Source organism: Trichosurus vulpecula, chromosome 4, assembly GCF_011100635.1.
Source record: "Trichosurus vulpecula isolate mTriVul1 chromosome 4, mTriVul1.pri, whole genome shotgun sequence".
Classification (NCBI taxonomy): domain Eukaryota; kingdom Metazoa; phylum Chordata; class Mammalia; order Diprotodontia; family Phalangeridae; genus Trichosurus; species Trichosurus vulpecula.
The window spans coordinates 68,834,586-68,850,675 of record NC_050576.1 but is presented as its reverse complement, the minus strand read 5'-3'; the positions used below and the strand labels follow the sequence as shown (position 1 = coordinate 68,850,675).

At 41.0% G+C, this 16,090-nt stretch overlaps 1 protein-coding gene across 1 annotated transcript in view; it reads right to left on the bottom strand.

Moving 5' to 3' along the window:
* Positions 1-16,090, bottom strand: part of TNN (tenascin N) — a 73,538-nt gene that overhangs the window by 7,577 nt on the left and 49,871 nt on the right. Inside the window, exons 13-16 of the mRNA XM_036753168.1 lie at positions 14,012-14,142; positions 10,587-10,719; positions 9,543-9,694; positions 172-268 (exon numbers count right to left, since the gene is read on the bottom strand). Of these exons, the coding sequence (XP_036609063.1) occupies positions 172-268; positions 9,543-9,694; positions 10,587-10,719; positions 14,012-14,142 (513 nt within the window). The remainder of the gene's footprint in view (positions 1-171; positions 269-9,542; positions 9,695-10,586; positions 10,720-14,011; positions 14,143-16,090) is intronic.

The following is a 16,090-nucleotide window of genomic DNA, read 5'->3' as shown; positions in this document are numbered from 1 at the left end:
TTAGAAAACCTGACCAGAGAGACCTCACCATATGGCCACTCTGATCCGTAGACTCTACAGGCCCATTGTGGTTAGGACCCACCTCTGAATGCTGAGTGCTTCAGGCTGCCCAGCCTTTCAAGGTAGGGAGCATCCTCACCACCATCCCCTAAAAATGGTTAGAGCTCATACCAAACCAGAACTCCCTCATGGGATCGCCAAAACCTTCCACATAGCTCCTCCAACGCTTGAAGAAGTCCAGCTGCCCCGTGTTTCGTCTCTGAAATACCTGTCGTGGGAGAAAAGTAGGTGACATTTCCCCCCTTAAATATATAGATATAGTTCTATAGATGTTGCTGTTGTTCCAGTTAGATCCGACTCTCAATGACTCCATGGTGGGGTTTTCTTGGCAAAGATACTGGAATGTTTTGCCATTTCCTCCTCCAGCTCATTTTACAGATGAGAAAACTGAGGCAAACTTTGTGAAGTGACTCGTCCGGAGTCACACAGCTAGTAAGTGTCTGAGGCCAGATTTGAACTCATAAAGATGAGTCTTCCTGACTTCAGGCCCAGTGCTCTATGTTCTGTGCCACTTAGCTGCATATATATATATATATATATATATATATATATATATGCATGCATGTTTGTATGTGCACATATATACACACGCATATACATACCTGTGTGTATGTGTATGCATATGTATATGTGTTTATATATATACATATGTATTCATATATGTATTGTGTATGTGTATATACAGATATATACATACAAGCGTGTATAAAACTGAGTACAGAAAAGGAATAGCATCTCTCTCCCCTGAGGTATGACTGAGGGGGAAAGGAGTAAAGATTGTTATATGCAGACTTGTTGGTATTCTCCCCTGTTTTTCATATCATTATTATTTGTGGTAGCTCTTTCTAAAGTACCCATTGTGTGCCAAGCATTGCACTGGATGGTGGGATGCCTCAAACAATGAGATTCATACTCTCTGTCCTCAAGGATTTCATGTCGTCAGGAAGTCAGACAGAAGAAGATGATGGGGAGTTTGGGTTGTGGGCAAGAACAAAAACATTCTTGATTTCTTCCTCTAAACTCCTGGGCCTTTGAGCATCAATACAACCCTTAATCATGTGTCTCCTTGTATTATTATCTAGCAGTTACATGTGAGTTTCTCCTTGGTGGGGGGGAGGGTACAATTAGATCAAAAGACATTAATTCTTTTGTGTGTTACGGAGCCCCTGGTCAGTCTGGTAAAGCCAGACTGGACCCCTTCTCAGAATCATGTTGTTAAGCGCGTAAAATAAAATACATAGGATTACAAAGAAAAAGAACTACATTGAAAGAGTTGTCAAAATATCTTTTTTAAAAAACAGATTGATGGACCCCCAAGAGCTTTTGACTCAGACTGATGTCAGAGACTTTGTGGGTTTTTTTCTCATGTCCCCTTCATTGCCAGTATATTCAGAAAATAAATAACCGACATTTATGGGATGTTTTCCCCTGGGGGCCAGTGGTGTATCATTAGCCCTGTTTTGGAGAAGATATAACTGAGGTATATAAACAGGGAGTGATTTACTCCATGACCACGGAACTCACAGTGGCAGTTCTGCCAGGATTCTAACCAAAGTTTTCTGACTCCAATTCCAATGTTTTCTACTGCACCACACAGCCTTTTCAATAAATATTTGTTGAATTGAATGATATTAATGGAGACAATAAGAGCTGTTTTCTATTTCCTTTTCAGAGCATGTATTCCTTCCTTTGGCAGCTAAGTGGAGCGGTGGATAGAGCACTGGGCCTGGAGTCAGGAAGACCAGAGTTCAAATTTGACCTCAGACACTAGCTGTATGACCCTGGGCAAGTCACTTAACTCTTTTTGTCTCAGTTTCCTCATCTGTAAAATGAGCTGGAGAAGGCAATGGCAAGCCACACTAGTCTCTTTGCGCAAAAAAAAAAAAAAAAAAAAACAGAAGAGTAGGACAAGACTGAACAATTCCTTCCTTCTTCCCTCTCTCCCTTCCTTCCTATTTCTTACTTTCTCTCTTCCTTCTTTCTTTTTTTTCCTTCCTTTCTCTCTCCCTTCCTTTTTTCTTTCTTCTTTCCTTTCTTTCTTTCATACTTTTCATTATCCTGAGAGGGCAGCTTTTTCCAGCCAGGGTAAATCAAATCTTTTCAAATGTGGCAAACCTGAAAACCCCATTTGTATGTGTAATGTCTCCACCTCTGTGTACCATCAGAATTGACAGCAGATAGCTCAGCTTGACCATAATGGCCAGGCAAAATGCAATCATAACTAGGCTTAAAATGGATTCTCTCTTAGCAAAAAGGGCAGCCTGGCAGTTCTCTTCTCTCCTCTGTCTACTTTCCTTTGTGTTCATTTAAATGCAGAGGCAGAGTTGAAAACCCAATCATCCATCCTTCTTCCTACCCTGCTTCACAACATTTGCCTTGAGGCAAGAGAATTAGAATGCTAGCTCTCCCGAATTGATAAGATACACTACATCTGGATTCTGTTTGTTCCTTTTACTCTTTTCAGGAGGAGGAGCAACCTTAATCCCATCCATTTCCTTTCCAAGGATGCTGCTACAGGCTCAGGTAGGGAAGTTTGTTCCGATCCTTCCTTGGTGTTAATAATCCATGGGCCAGTAGCACAGGAGCCACGGCAAAACCAAAAAGGAAAAAGCACCTTCCACTTAGGAGAAGCTAGGTGGCACAGTGGATAGAACACCGGGCTTGGAGTCAGGAAGACTTGAGTTCACATCTGGTCTCAAATGCTAGCTGGGTAACCCTGGGCAAGTCACTTAACCCTGTTTGCCTCAGTTTCCTTATTTGTAAAAAATGAACTGGAGAAGGAAATGGCAAACCACTCCAGTATCTTTGCCAAGAAAACTCCAAATGGGTGTCACAGAGAGTCAGCCACTACTGAAATGACTGAACAACAACAACCTCTCACTTAGCTGAGACACAGCCTTTATCCAAAGGCCCTGACTCTTCAAAGCTGCCACATGACGCTTGATATCTTTGTTTGAAAAGTAAGGAGCGCAGGCACATGTTTAGGTACGCCCTTCCTAAAACTAAAGGCAACACTGGTTCCGTGAAAATATGACTTTAACTGAAACAATGTTTGGGGGCATTTGACTCCATAAGCAGGGAGCAGAACAGAGCAGAACTGGAATAAAGTGGGTGAGGGGGTGTGGAGGGTCAGGCAAAGGAGATGGAGTACTGATGAGCCTAGCAAGTTACAGCAGGGATGGGGTTCAAGATGTCATGGCAGGATGTGCTTGTAATGTCTTCATGACGCGATTGGAGCATTTGAGCTCTCAAGCAGAAGTAAAGAAAATGAAGGAAGTGATTGGGCTGAGTCATAGGATCATTGATCAACAGCTGAAAAGGACCTCAGAGATCATCTGGTCCAATGCCCTCATTTCATATATGAGTAAACCGAGGTCCAGGAAGGCTAAGTGACTTGTCCAAGGTCACAAAGATAGTAAGTGTGGTGTGAGAGGAAGGATTAGAACCCAGGTCCTCTGACTCTGGAACCAGGAGCAGGGGTAGAATCCGTGTCTCCTGACTTCCCAGTCAGTGAGTCTGATAACCACTGGAAGCCTACAAGTCCTTTAAGAATCTGACACTTTTTTGTGGGCCTATCAGAGCACCTGCACGGGAAATGTTCTTGGATTTCCTCTTACTAAGGAAGACAATGATATCCCTTTATATAAAACTCAGTCATGTGACATCACTTGAGACCAAAGGCTAATAAAACATGGCTTTTCTATAACACAGCCCTGTCTCCCCTACCATGCCCCTGTCCCATCCCCCAACTCCAGGATTCTAGATTTTTTCACTGTATCTCCCGTCAACATTAAGGATTCCAAGGTAATTTTGATACCAGGCTGAGAATGGAAAAGTTCCTTCAGGGCACCTGGAAGGGAGACTCGAGTCTTGACCCTGGACAAGTCTTAACATCTCTGTGCCTCAGATTCCTCATCTGTAAAGTGAAGGTATTTGACTCAGTGGCCCCCAAGGACCCTGCTAGATTTAAATCTTTGATTCCGCGATGCTTTTAGATAAAACAGCAGGCTTGGCCAAACGTGTCCTTGGATTTAGGATCAAACAAGCTAGATATCTACCAGAGAAGAAGGAAAGCCATCTTCCCTTCCAGCTCTAAAGGTCCACAACTCTTCAATTCTATGAATTTGAATTTATACCTCAGATGAGCCCTAATATGCATGCAGTAACTCAATAAACTCCAGTGGCTCCTTATTACCTCTAGGATTGGCTATAAAGTTCTCTGTGTGGCATTTATAGCCTTTAACAACCAGGTCGCAACCTGCCTTCCCAGCTTTACTGCAAATTACTTCCCTCCACTCACACTTGGGCACAGTCACATTGGCTTCTGGCTACTCTTCATACCCAGCACTCCATCTCCCACTCGTATTGCTTTGCACTGGCTATGCCCCTTCCCTAGAATGCATTTCCTCACCCCCTCCCCCGTCCCCTTTCCCCCCCCCGCCCCGCCCACCTCTTATGATCTCTCACTTCCTTCAAGGCTCAAATCAAGCACCCTGATGTCCTATACCCCGTCCCAAGCTGTTAATGTTTTTCCTCAAAACACAGCCTTTAATCTATTTTGTATAAATTTTGCACGTATCAATATATGTACATGTTATCTTCCTCAACTAAACTATAAGTTCTTTGAGGACAGGAACTATTTTTGCTTTTATCATTGTAACCCCAGAACCTACCACAATGCCTGGTACATTTGTTGTTTTTTAAGTCATGTCTGACTCACCATGACCCCATTTGGGGTTTTCTTGGCAAAGATACAGGAGTGGTTTGCCATTTCCTTCTCCAGTTCATTTTACAGATGAGGAAACTGAGGCAAACAGGGTGAAGTGACTTGCCCAGGGTCACACAGCTAGTAAGAGTCTGAGGCTGGACTCTACCTACTGCATCACCTAGCTGCCCTCATGAACTACCTAGTAGAGTAGAAAGAATGCTGGATGGACCAGAAGTCAGGAGAGACCTGAGTAGTGGGCTTAGCTTTGCTACTTAAACTCTAATCCTTGGTCTCTTTAGCTATAAAATAAAATCAGACCAGATGATTTCTCGGGTCCCTTCCAGCTCTAATATGAATGCCAGCTGTTGCCTCTTAATCATCTGAGCCTCATAAAGCTTTCTATGTAGGCAGAAGCACTCACTACTCTATAATATTTTACCTTGAAAGCAACAAAACATCAAACAATTTTTCTGATGTATCCTGAACCATTCTCTACTTGGGACCTAAGGGAGTCTTACATGTCAGATCTCCCCTTACTTTGAGCAAAAACAAAGTCAGGCAATTTTTTAAAAATAGTGAATAAGAAAGAGGAATTTTGAAGAAACAATAGGTGATAAATATTGGCATACAGAGATTTAAGACTGAAGGGCCCATATTGGAAATTGAGAAATCTTACACACTCTTACACAAAAAATTTAGAATAAATGAGCATTGCGCTCCTTCAGCTCTCTGTGGATTCTCCTCTGGAACCTTAGGCCACATTTTGTCACAGGAAGTTCTTAGACAAATCAGCTACAGATTTAATTTCTTCTCAATACTTCCCTTAATTTTCTAGCTATTTCTGATCTCCTGGCATAATGAATTAATTCATAATGAGGGGAGGGACTAAATCAATACATGAAACCTCAAAGAAATGGCTCCTTAAGGAGCTCATCAACCTCTTGATGGGGTGATTTTCTAATTACTTTTCATATTTGTCATTACATTGGAGACTTTTTGCCACCTTCTTGCAGGTGAGGTGCCATGTCTTCACTCCTCTCTAGGGTCTACCCTGAACTCTCCAGCCCACGGAGTAAACCTATTCAATAAACTCCAACAGCTCCCTCTCCCCTCCAGAACCAAATATAAAGTCTTGTGTGGTTTTCAAAGCTCTTCATAACCTGGCTCTCTCCTACCTTTCCAGCCTTATTACACCTGCTCCCTTCCTTGTACTCCGCAATCCAGCCACTAATGCCTCTTTGCTGTTCCTCAAACAAGACACTGCATCTCCAACTCAGACATTTTCACTGTCTGTCCTCCATGTCTGGAATTCCTTCCCTCGGCCTCCTGGCTTCCCTCTGCAAGAAGCCTTTCCCAATCTTCCTTAATAGCACTGTCTTCCCTCTGAGATTTCTCCCAGTCTATCCTGGCACATAGTAAGCATTTAATAAATGCTATTTGCCTGACTGACTGACTGACTCTCCACAGGGGCCTAAAGTGGATACAATGGAAAAAGTGCTGATTCTGAAATCATAGGACCTGGATTCAAATCCTACCTCCAATTATTTGTTGCCTGGGTGACCTTGGACATGTCACTTAGCCTTCTTAGGCCTCAGTTTCTTTACATGGACTATGAGGGGTTGGACTAAATGGCCTCTGAGGTCGCTTTCACCTCTAGACCAATCATACTAGCCCCTGGATTCAAGTCCCACCTTTGACACATATTAGCTGTGTTGACCTTGGTTAAGTCTCTAACTTTCAAGTGGCCCAGCAAATTCTTGAACACTCTAAATTACAAAGCAGGTGCTGACCCACGTTGATAAAGAAAACATCCTTTCTAGGAATTCTCTACACCAACAAAATCATAGATTCGTTTTGGGATTCTTTTCAAGCCAATGGAAAGATCTGCTATTATGGTCCACAAGCCTTTCAAGATGGAGAAGATAGAAAACAAATATGGAAATGTGGTTCTAGTCTACATAATAAGACTCTAAGTTCTCCCTGATGTTCCTAATTCCAGCTCCCAGCCAAGTCTCTTCTGCCCTCTGCTAAACAGTGAACTTCCTGCCTCCCACTCTACAGAAGATAGCATTCAGCAGCTTGGAACTGCTTTCTAAAGGTGGCCCATAAAAACCAATGAATTTCCTGAACACCACAGATGCTGGAACCACCAACAAAACGTGGTAGGGAGAAGTTAGGGAATTCTGAATACCTCCTGAAGTGTGTTCGCTTTGGGGAGAGAATTGGGAGAGCCTAAATTCACACAATTCATCTTGGGAGACTTGGACAGAAAACAAGAGCTGGGGGAGGTTCACATTGGTTAAACTAATAGTTGGCACTGGTTGTTGCTAAGTAACTTTATTATTATTGGGGTTGATCTCCACGTTCTAGGAAAGAGCAAAGGTATACTGCAGTCAAATAGGGAGGACAGACATTTCCAGGCAGGCTGACTCATCAGATTACCACGAAGAGATGTCTCCTTCCCTTCTTTGCCTAGGATCTCAACAGCCATGAAAGACAGCTTGAAAATTTTTGCCTAGTGATCAACCATAGGCACAATTGCCCAGAATTGAGGCTTTGAGCCTGAAGGGACAACATCTATTGAGTTACAATGGTACAGATGAAAAGCAGCAGGTATAGCCTTGTAGATCTGGTCAGGCGGAAGGCTGCCCACATTACTCTGCTTTCTGTCCCTTTTACAAATCAATCTGGAATTCCCACCCAACCCAATTATTGCCTTTCAGCCATCAGAGGCAGCTGTGCGGTTAATAAGTTTTCTTCTTCACTGCTTAGCAGACAGGATCATTTTATCTGTGGTTGCTCCAGTCCATTTGGCTTCAAAGGCCCCCTGAGCAAATGAGTAAATGAATAAAGTTTGAGCACCCTGAGTTTATGCTTCCTCCCACCTAAAATGAGCCAGGGATGGCAAAACCAGAGCACTGCAGGGCAGTGGGGGAGAGGAAGCAACAAGATAATGTGGGTACAGGCTAGAGAGGATCAGATTGTACTCAATGGCATCTCTTCAGTTAATTGGATGAGTCTGATCTGATCAGGGTAGGAGCCTCAGTGAATTATACAGACACGGCTCTAAGAGAATAAAGCCAAGAAGCAGGCACTTCTGAGAGGGCCAAAAACATCCTACTTTTGTCATCCTGACCCAAGTCTCAAATGCCCTTGTTTCTGTCAAACAGAGCCAGGGCCGCTGTACCTGGGCAACAAGTCTTCATTTAGATGGCCAAGGCAAATGACCCCTATGTAGGTGACCCTGTTCTAGAATGCCTCCAGATAATGTGTTTTCAAGCCAAGAGTGGATTGAGCTGGCTGGCTATTAACATGCTATTGCAGTGGGAAATGTGGGAGAAGAGGAATCTAATCTCAGCTCTGAGACTCATTTGCTGAGTGACAAATCAGTCAGTAAATAAACATTTATTAAGCACGTACTGTATGCTAGGCACTAAGTTATACACTGGGGTTACAGATAAAGGTAACAGATAGCCCCTGCTCTCAATGAATTCACATTCAATGGTAGAGAAAACATGTAAATAATTAGATCCATACAAGATATATACTAAACAAATAGAAGAAAATGAGTGGAACGCAATATCCTTGAGGGCAGGGGCTATTTTCCTTTTTTGTTTCTATAGTGGATAGAGAGAGGAACGGCCTTCACTTCAGGGGTTCATGACTTGGAGTTCATGGATCTCCCCCAAGGGGTCCAACTTTAAATTTCAGGGGATCCACAAACTTGGTTGGGAAAAACTACATCTTTATTTTTCACTGACCTCTAACTAAAACGTAGCATTTCTTTCCATTACGAATTTTTTTAAAAGTTCTGGGATGAGGTTCATAGGCTTCACCAAGTCTAGTCCAAGTCCAGTCTCTGATAACATATTGACTGTGTGATCTGGGGTAAGTACGGTTCCAGGCCACAACTACAAGTTGCTAAACAGTTGTTGATCTGCATTCATAGAGGGCATTCCCTCACCAGGAGTTCTACACCAATGAAATCACAGGTCCACACATAAACAATTTTTTTAAGCCAGCACCTTGCAAAATGCCTGACACAGCTACCTCTTGGATCGGATTTAACTCTTCTGTGCCTCAGTTTCCCCATAAGTGTTGTTATGAAATTCGTAACACAGAGACTTGGGAGCTTTCTTAAAGGTAATCTTGTCTGAGCCCCCTCCTCTTCATTTTACGGTTGAAGAAACTGAGTTCTCAGCAAAGGCCATTGATTGTCCAAAGGCCACCCAACTAGCAAGGAGCAGAGCTGATATGGGAAGCTAGATATTGTGTATAAAATCACTTTGAAAGTATAAAGGACTATGGAAATGAAAGGCCTTAGTATTGTAAACTGAACAGCTAGGTCTTTTTATTTTTGTATCTACAAGGAGGCACATTAAGCCTTGATGTATGTAAGGGAAAACTGCCTGACAATTAGAGCTGCCCAAAAGGGGAATGCTCTGACTTAGGAGATAAATTATTTTCCCTCACTAGGGGTTTTCAAGCAAAGATTGAATGACTACTTATTGGGGATATTGTAGGAGGGATTTATTTTTGACTTTGTGTTGAATTAGATAATTCAAGCCTGGTTCTTTCCAAACCTTGAGAACACAACTTTTTTTTTAATAACTAGTATAAATCTCCTTAAGTAATGCTGCAGGCAAATAGTTTTTCTATTCCACAGAAAATGAAGAAATTAATTTCCCAAGGCTTTGTAAAGAAGATCTTGCCAATCCTTTGGCCAAGAAACAAATGACTAGGTGAAGAACCCTGGGAGAACCGAGTTACTTACAATCCATCCGCCACCATCAGTGTCCATGTCACAGTACACTTGCATGGGCTGGTTGACATCACCATGCAGGTAGATGGTATACATGCCACTGCCAACGTCTCCATTCTGTTGAACCTCACTGCAGTCAGATGGGTGGGGGAAACGAGCCTCAACTGGGAACCAAGTAGAGAAAGCATCATTAAGGGAAGGGAAAGAAATTGTGAGTATAGCTTTTCATTATTCTGAGAGGTCACCATCTGTTTGGCTATTTTGTACTTTGTTGTTGAGTCATTTCAGTCACGTCTAACTCTCTGTGGCCCCATTTGGGGTTTTCTTAGCAAAGATATTGGAGTGGTTTGCCATTTCCTTCTCCAGCTCATTTTACAGATGAGGAAACTGAGGCAAATGGGGTGAAAAGTGACTTGCCCAGGGTCATACAGCTAGTGTCTGTGAGGCCAGATTTAAACTCAGGTCTTCCTGACTCCAGGCCTGGTGTTCTGTCCACTGCACCACCTAGTTGCCCAAGTACCTTATATAGTCTATCTTTCCTGCTTTGCTATCCAACAGTTCTCAAATATGTCTAACAGAGGTGTCTTACAGACATCTCCCTTCCCCCCTCCATATATATATATAGATAGATAGATATATAGATATATACATACATATACACACACACATACATATACATGTATATATATTTTTTGTATATGTATATACACACATGTGTATCTGTATTGTATATATAGGCATATATACGTATATACATACATATATGCACATATATGTACACACCTCTAACCCCCCATATATATGCACACACATACATGTAGATCTATACACAGACATATATCTATTTCTACAGATATATATGTGTATGTGTGTATCAGAGTAATTTGGACTTCTAAGAGCAGCCCTTAATTATAATTCATTTTCATTTCTTCATTCTTACAGAAGCCATAATACTCCACCCACTTGCTCCTTTCTAGACCTCCTCCCTCCTTTTCTGGTACCTGCCATATACAATGCCCATGACATATTATTTCCAGGCTCAAGACCCCATCTTACCTGTGGATAAGTTGGTAGATACTTTCCTGCTCCAGCGAGCACCCTTAAAGGCTACCAGAGAGACAGTGTACCTTACTCCTAGCCCAAGGCCTTGCAGCTCAAACCTCTGGTCCCGAGGCCCCAGCTTCACCTCCTAGCATGCAAACATATGTTACGGAATTAATTATTCAACTGGATGAGTTTGCTTCAACCAGAGTATAATGTTATTCCATTGGATGAGTTTGCATCAACTAGAATATAACATGCAATAGAGGCATTGCAAACTGGCCACATTGTGGTTAAAGTTGGTGCTAGATTTTCGGATAGTTTTTATCACCCACTGGTAATCTCCAATGCCCCTCCCTGATCTAATCCAGAATTAATCAATCAAAAAGTATTTCTTGAACACTTATAATGTACAATAAATTTTGTTAGGCATCGCAGAAGACAAAAGGAAATAGAAGATGGAACTTTTTTCAAAAAGCATACAATCTAGTTTGGGAAGCATAAAAAAATGAACCTAAAAAGATAACTAAAAATATAGAACGGACGACATGACATAATGGGTAGAGAACTGGCCTCAGAGCCAAGAAGACCTAGGTTCAAGCCTGGTCTCTGAGACACATACTAGCTGTGTGACCATGGGAAAGATATTTAATCTCTCAGTGCTCCCAGGCAATTGCCTGACTGTTACCAGTGAATTGCTAATCTTAATGGATAGAGGGAATATCACTACAATGGAGAGTTACTCCCCACTGATAAATTCACAGATTAATACTGTACCCCACCCCGAAAAAAATGAAAACAATGTGGGATGGAATAGTGTACGGTAATAGTATGGCCCAAAGAATGATACAGACAGAAAGCGATATAGGAGTTCAGAATAGGAAGAGAACATCGTGAGCTATGCTGTTTGGGAAAATTTAATTAAGGAAATAAGACTTAAGTGAAGCTTAGTGGGGCAGCCTGGAATTATGTAGAGGAAATGGGAGAACGTTCTGCAGGAAAAAAAATAATGCATAATGGTACAGAGGCATATTTAGAATCTGCTCAGGGAATAATAGTGAGAGATAAGATTGGAAAAGTAGGCCGTGGCCAGAATTTTGCATCCCTACCCCATGGCATAGAGCTCATTGACTTGATTTGACCTTAAATATGAGGAGAATGAGTTTGCACTTTATCCTGTAGGTAATGGGGAACCATTCAAAGATTTAAAGCAAGGGAGTAACACATGGAAAGCCATATTTTAGCAGCATTGAGCAAGATGGCTTTGATTCATTGTTTTGGCAATCAAAATGGGCTCTTAGCACTTAATTCAACCAAGTGCCCTTGAAGATTTTGGCCTTTGTTTCCTTTGATTAATTCAGTGTCTTTGATTGAGTCTTACTAGGTGCTAAGCCCCAGGTCCAAACCCCTATGTATTAGGTGCTAAACCCATGTGGGTATGAAGCCTTCAAGGTCCTAGGGGGAGGTGCTAACTCCAGAGCCAATAGTAAGAGCTTAGATAATGCTTGATGATGGCTAAAGAGTGCATAAAAAGGGAAGACAGAGCTATTTGCTTAGGGCTGTCATTCTTGGTGGCAGCACTGATGTGGAGACTCCAGGCAGCTATAGAGCCCTCCAGCTTGTAAACCTGGGTGTTGGGACTTTGTTAAACTCTGGTAACTATGCATTGAGATTTGAATCAGACAAGGTCTGTTGATGTTTGTAATTTGTTTGTATTTGCTTTGAAGCTCAGGGTGCTGGCTTTTCCCTCTGAACTGAGTGAATGATATTTGTATGGTGAATTTAAAGTAAGATTGTTAACCCCTTAACGTTGCTTTTCCTTAGTAAAGCAGATCAAAAGAACCTGGGCTTGCAGAATTCTGTGAGCTGGTTGTTGTTGGTTTTACACCCTCACAGCAGCTGCTAGCCAGATTGTTGCAACATTCATGAGAAACTGAATATTACATAGGAAGTTACTATAATGAGGATAATAACTGACATTATGCAGCACTTTCACAATTATAAAATAATTTATATTTTTTATCTCATTTGAGAGTAGAGTTGGAACTCAAACCTTGGGCCCTCCTGATTACAAATCCAATACTCTTTGCTATCCCCAGGTGTCCTTTATTTTTTGGGGGGGTTGGAAGAGGACTGGTCTGAATCTGTGAGTTAGTTCAGTAGGCAGACTCCCAGTATGGAAACTCCTTCCATGTCAAAGATTAGCAATTACCTAGTAATTTACCAGGAGGTGCCTGGGAGCCCTGAGAGTTTTAGCATACCTAGTCCTAGAAATAGCATTTTAGACCTCTAGAGTTGGCCCTCTCTGATCTCAACAAGTGATGATACCACATTGCTCAAGTACAACAGATATAGGCTTAAAGTATGGTGAAGGCAACACAAAAGACATCAGGAAAAAAAACAAAACAAAGCCTCGATAAACAAAGCAATTTCAGAGATACCATTCAATCCCAAGCTGAAATGAAGACATGAAGGATTCTGGAGGATGGAAATTTTAGTTCTCAGATGGTAGGATTAGTGATGCTACTGTAACACTACCAATATAATCCTTTTCTTGCCCCTTCCTCCAACACATGCCTCTATGGAACCTGTGGGGCTTGGTCTACCAGAGACCGAAAGCTACTAAGCAAAGAGAATTCTTCCTGCACATCCTGATATACAGAATCAGTCAAAGACATGAGGCCTACAGAGCAGTAAATCCCAAAGCTCTGAAATGGGAATGTCCTATTTCTAGTGTTAGCTATGTTAAATTTGAAGATAAGTAATGGTTGTTGAACCATTGTTTTTTCAGGATGTAAGTTCCTTAAAGGATGTGACATTTCATTTTTTTTTTTTGGCTTTTATCCCAGTGCCTGGCATATTAAGGAATGCTTATAGAACTGGATTGAATTGAATTGAGCTGAATTAAAGACATTTAGGGAGAAAAAGATAATCTTTTGGGCAAAGAGTAGAGTGTTTATCACAAGTTTTTTAAGTGGGAAGTTTTTATTAGGGTGCAGAATGTAAGTCTTATTTTGACAAGAGGGCCTCAAAGGTAGTCAAAGGACAAAATATTGTGAAAAATGTGGCCTCAAGTATTACTCTCACCCAAGATTATTTTACCCCAGACAGGCCAAGACTGGTAGCTATCATTTATCCAAAATGTATATCTATCCAGAAATCATTAAATTGTCATGCTGGGGAAAAAAAAATTGTCATGCTGGGACAGTTGTGACATGGCACACGCCTTCTACTATTTCAGTAAAATGGGATTCACTTCAGAATAACCAAGTCTAGCATGGGAGCTCTGCACATAGTGGACACTCAATACATATTTGTTCATTGATTTATCAGATTGTCACATTGCCCAGTGGTCACCAAGATGGCTAACTGAGCTCAGGTACTTTAAATACAGGTGAGCAAGAGAGGGACAGAAAGAAAAGACACAAAAAGTCAAATACCTTGCTGGTGCCATCTGGAGCTTGGTAAGTTAGAATATAGCCATCAATCTGAGCAGAAGGTGGCATCCAGGTCACAACACCACTAGATTGGGTCACATCAGATGCACGGAGGTTTCTGGGAGGGTCGATATCTGTTTATAAAGAGTTGGTTAATTATTGTTATTAAAGTGGAAAGAAAAAGAAAAGTATATGGGAAAGGAAAGAATGAAAACAAAGCATAATGACAAGGATGAGGAGAGAGGAAAAGAAATAGAAATAGAGATAAAAAAGAGAAAAATAAAGTATATAGAACGTATATATGTATATATGCATATATATATACATGTATATGTATATGTGTATATCTCTGGGGACAGTTTTTAGAAAAGCATTCCATTGCAGTGAGACAAGAAGACATGAATACAGAGATAATGAATTACCGAATAGAATACAGAAAGATAAAAAGAGAAAGAAAGGGTAGTGGAAACAGGGAAAGAATGAATGAAAAAAAATTATTTATTAAGAGCTTACCATGTCCTAAGCAAAGAGAGACAGACACAGAGACAGAGACAAAGAAATGAGACTCTGGCTTTTTTGTTTGTTTGTGTTCCATGTGGTCCACATAAGCTCCAGATGGAATCATGGGTTATGAGAGTTTCTCTGTAGGCAAGAAAACCTAAAATTCAGCAGCACTGTAATTCTCAATTATAATATCTGGGCATTTATCTTAGTTGTTGTTTTTTTTTTTTTTTACCATCCCTAAGACGTGTCTTGAAATTTCCATCTTAAAAAATTCCTTGTTGGAAGTTACTTTAATTTAAGCAGTCCCCCAAAAGATGCCTCCAGGCTAAAAAATTTCCACACAAGGTCTCAGCTCAGAAGTAAATTACTGTGTTTTAATAGGAATCAAACAACTATTGTTCTGAAATTAGAGCTTTATGGGTACTTTGAGTTTCTATAACATCAACTTGGTCTGATTTCCTCAAGTAAGAGGACTGGCATACCTTCTGTTCTTTCCGTTACATGGCAGAATCTAATTTCCTGCTTTGGAAATCAAACTAAATTTAAAAAATAAAAACCTTAACATTAAAAACCAGTTTGTTTTGGTTTAACCCCTTGGTGCCAAGATTCTTCCTCAGAATATGTTGGCTATTAACTGAGAAGAATATAAATTAAATTAAGTGAAATCGCTTGTGGTATACAGTGATGCAAATAAGGGTTGCAGAGTTCGTATGTTCTAGAGATGAAAGAAATCCTAAAGGACAGCTAGTACGACTCCATCATTTTATAGAAGTAAAGCACAGAGGGGATGTAATCATAGATTTTTAGAGTTGGAATAGACCTTAGCAGGAAAGTTAAGGGATTTCTCCAAAAATCACACAGGTAGTTAGTGGCAAAGCTGGAATTTGAACCCAAGCCATGTTATCTGACTTCATATCCTTTACTCTTTTCAGTTCACCAATCTGAACACTTATTACTAACAAATGGCACCACCAAGAGGCTTTCACTTTCTGATTGTTTCTCACTTCCGCCAACCTCCACCCCTCCCAGTCCCAAGTCTTCCCAAAAGAGTAGAGTTACTATTGAACTACTCTGTACCTTCCTTGTGCATCTCCTTAACCCTCTTCCATGACCCCAGTCCATACTCTAATGTCAGATTGGTACAACCAAATCTCCTTTCAGCAGGTGATTGTTGAAAGAACTAAACAACGAATGCTCAGAAGCCAATATCACTGTAATATGAAACAATAAAATCGCTTTGGTAATGGTCGCCAGAGAGTCTTAAAAAGTCAAACATTTTATACTTTGGGCACATCAATCAGCATTTGCACAAGCTGGGTCTGCTGTGTCAGATGCTGGTTAGGTCTGAGACTCTGAACCAAGCACACACCTTTTGTTTGCTTCTCTTTTCCCATCTAAAATAAAATGGAAACAATATTATGCACCATCTTCTTAACTTTACAGAAATAAAAGAGTAAATGAGATCATAGTATATGAATAATCTGTGGTTTTATCAGAGTGGAAAACTTCCCTCCACCAAATAACAATAGATCTATGATTTGGTGACTTAGTCTTGGGGAATTTCTTGGAGAGATTTTA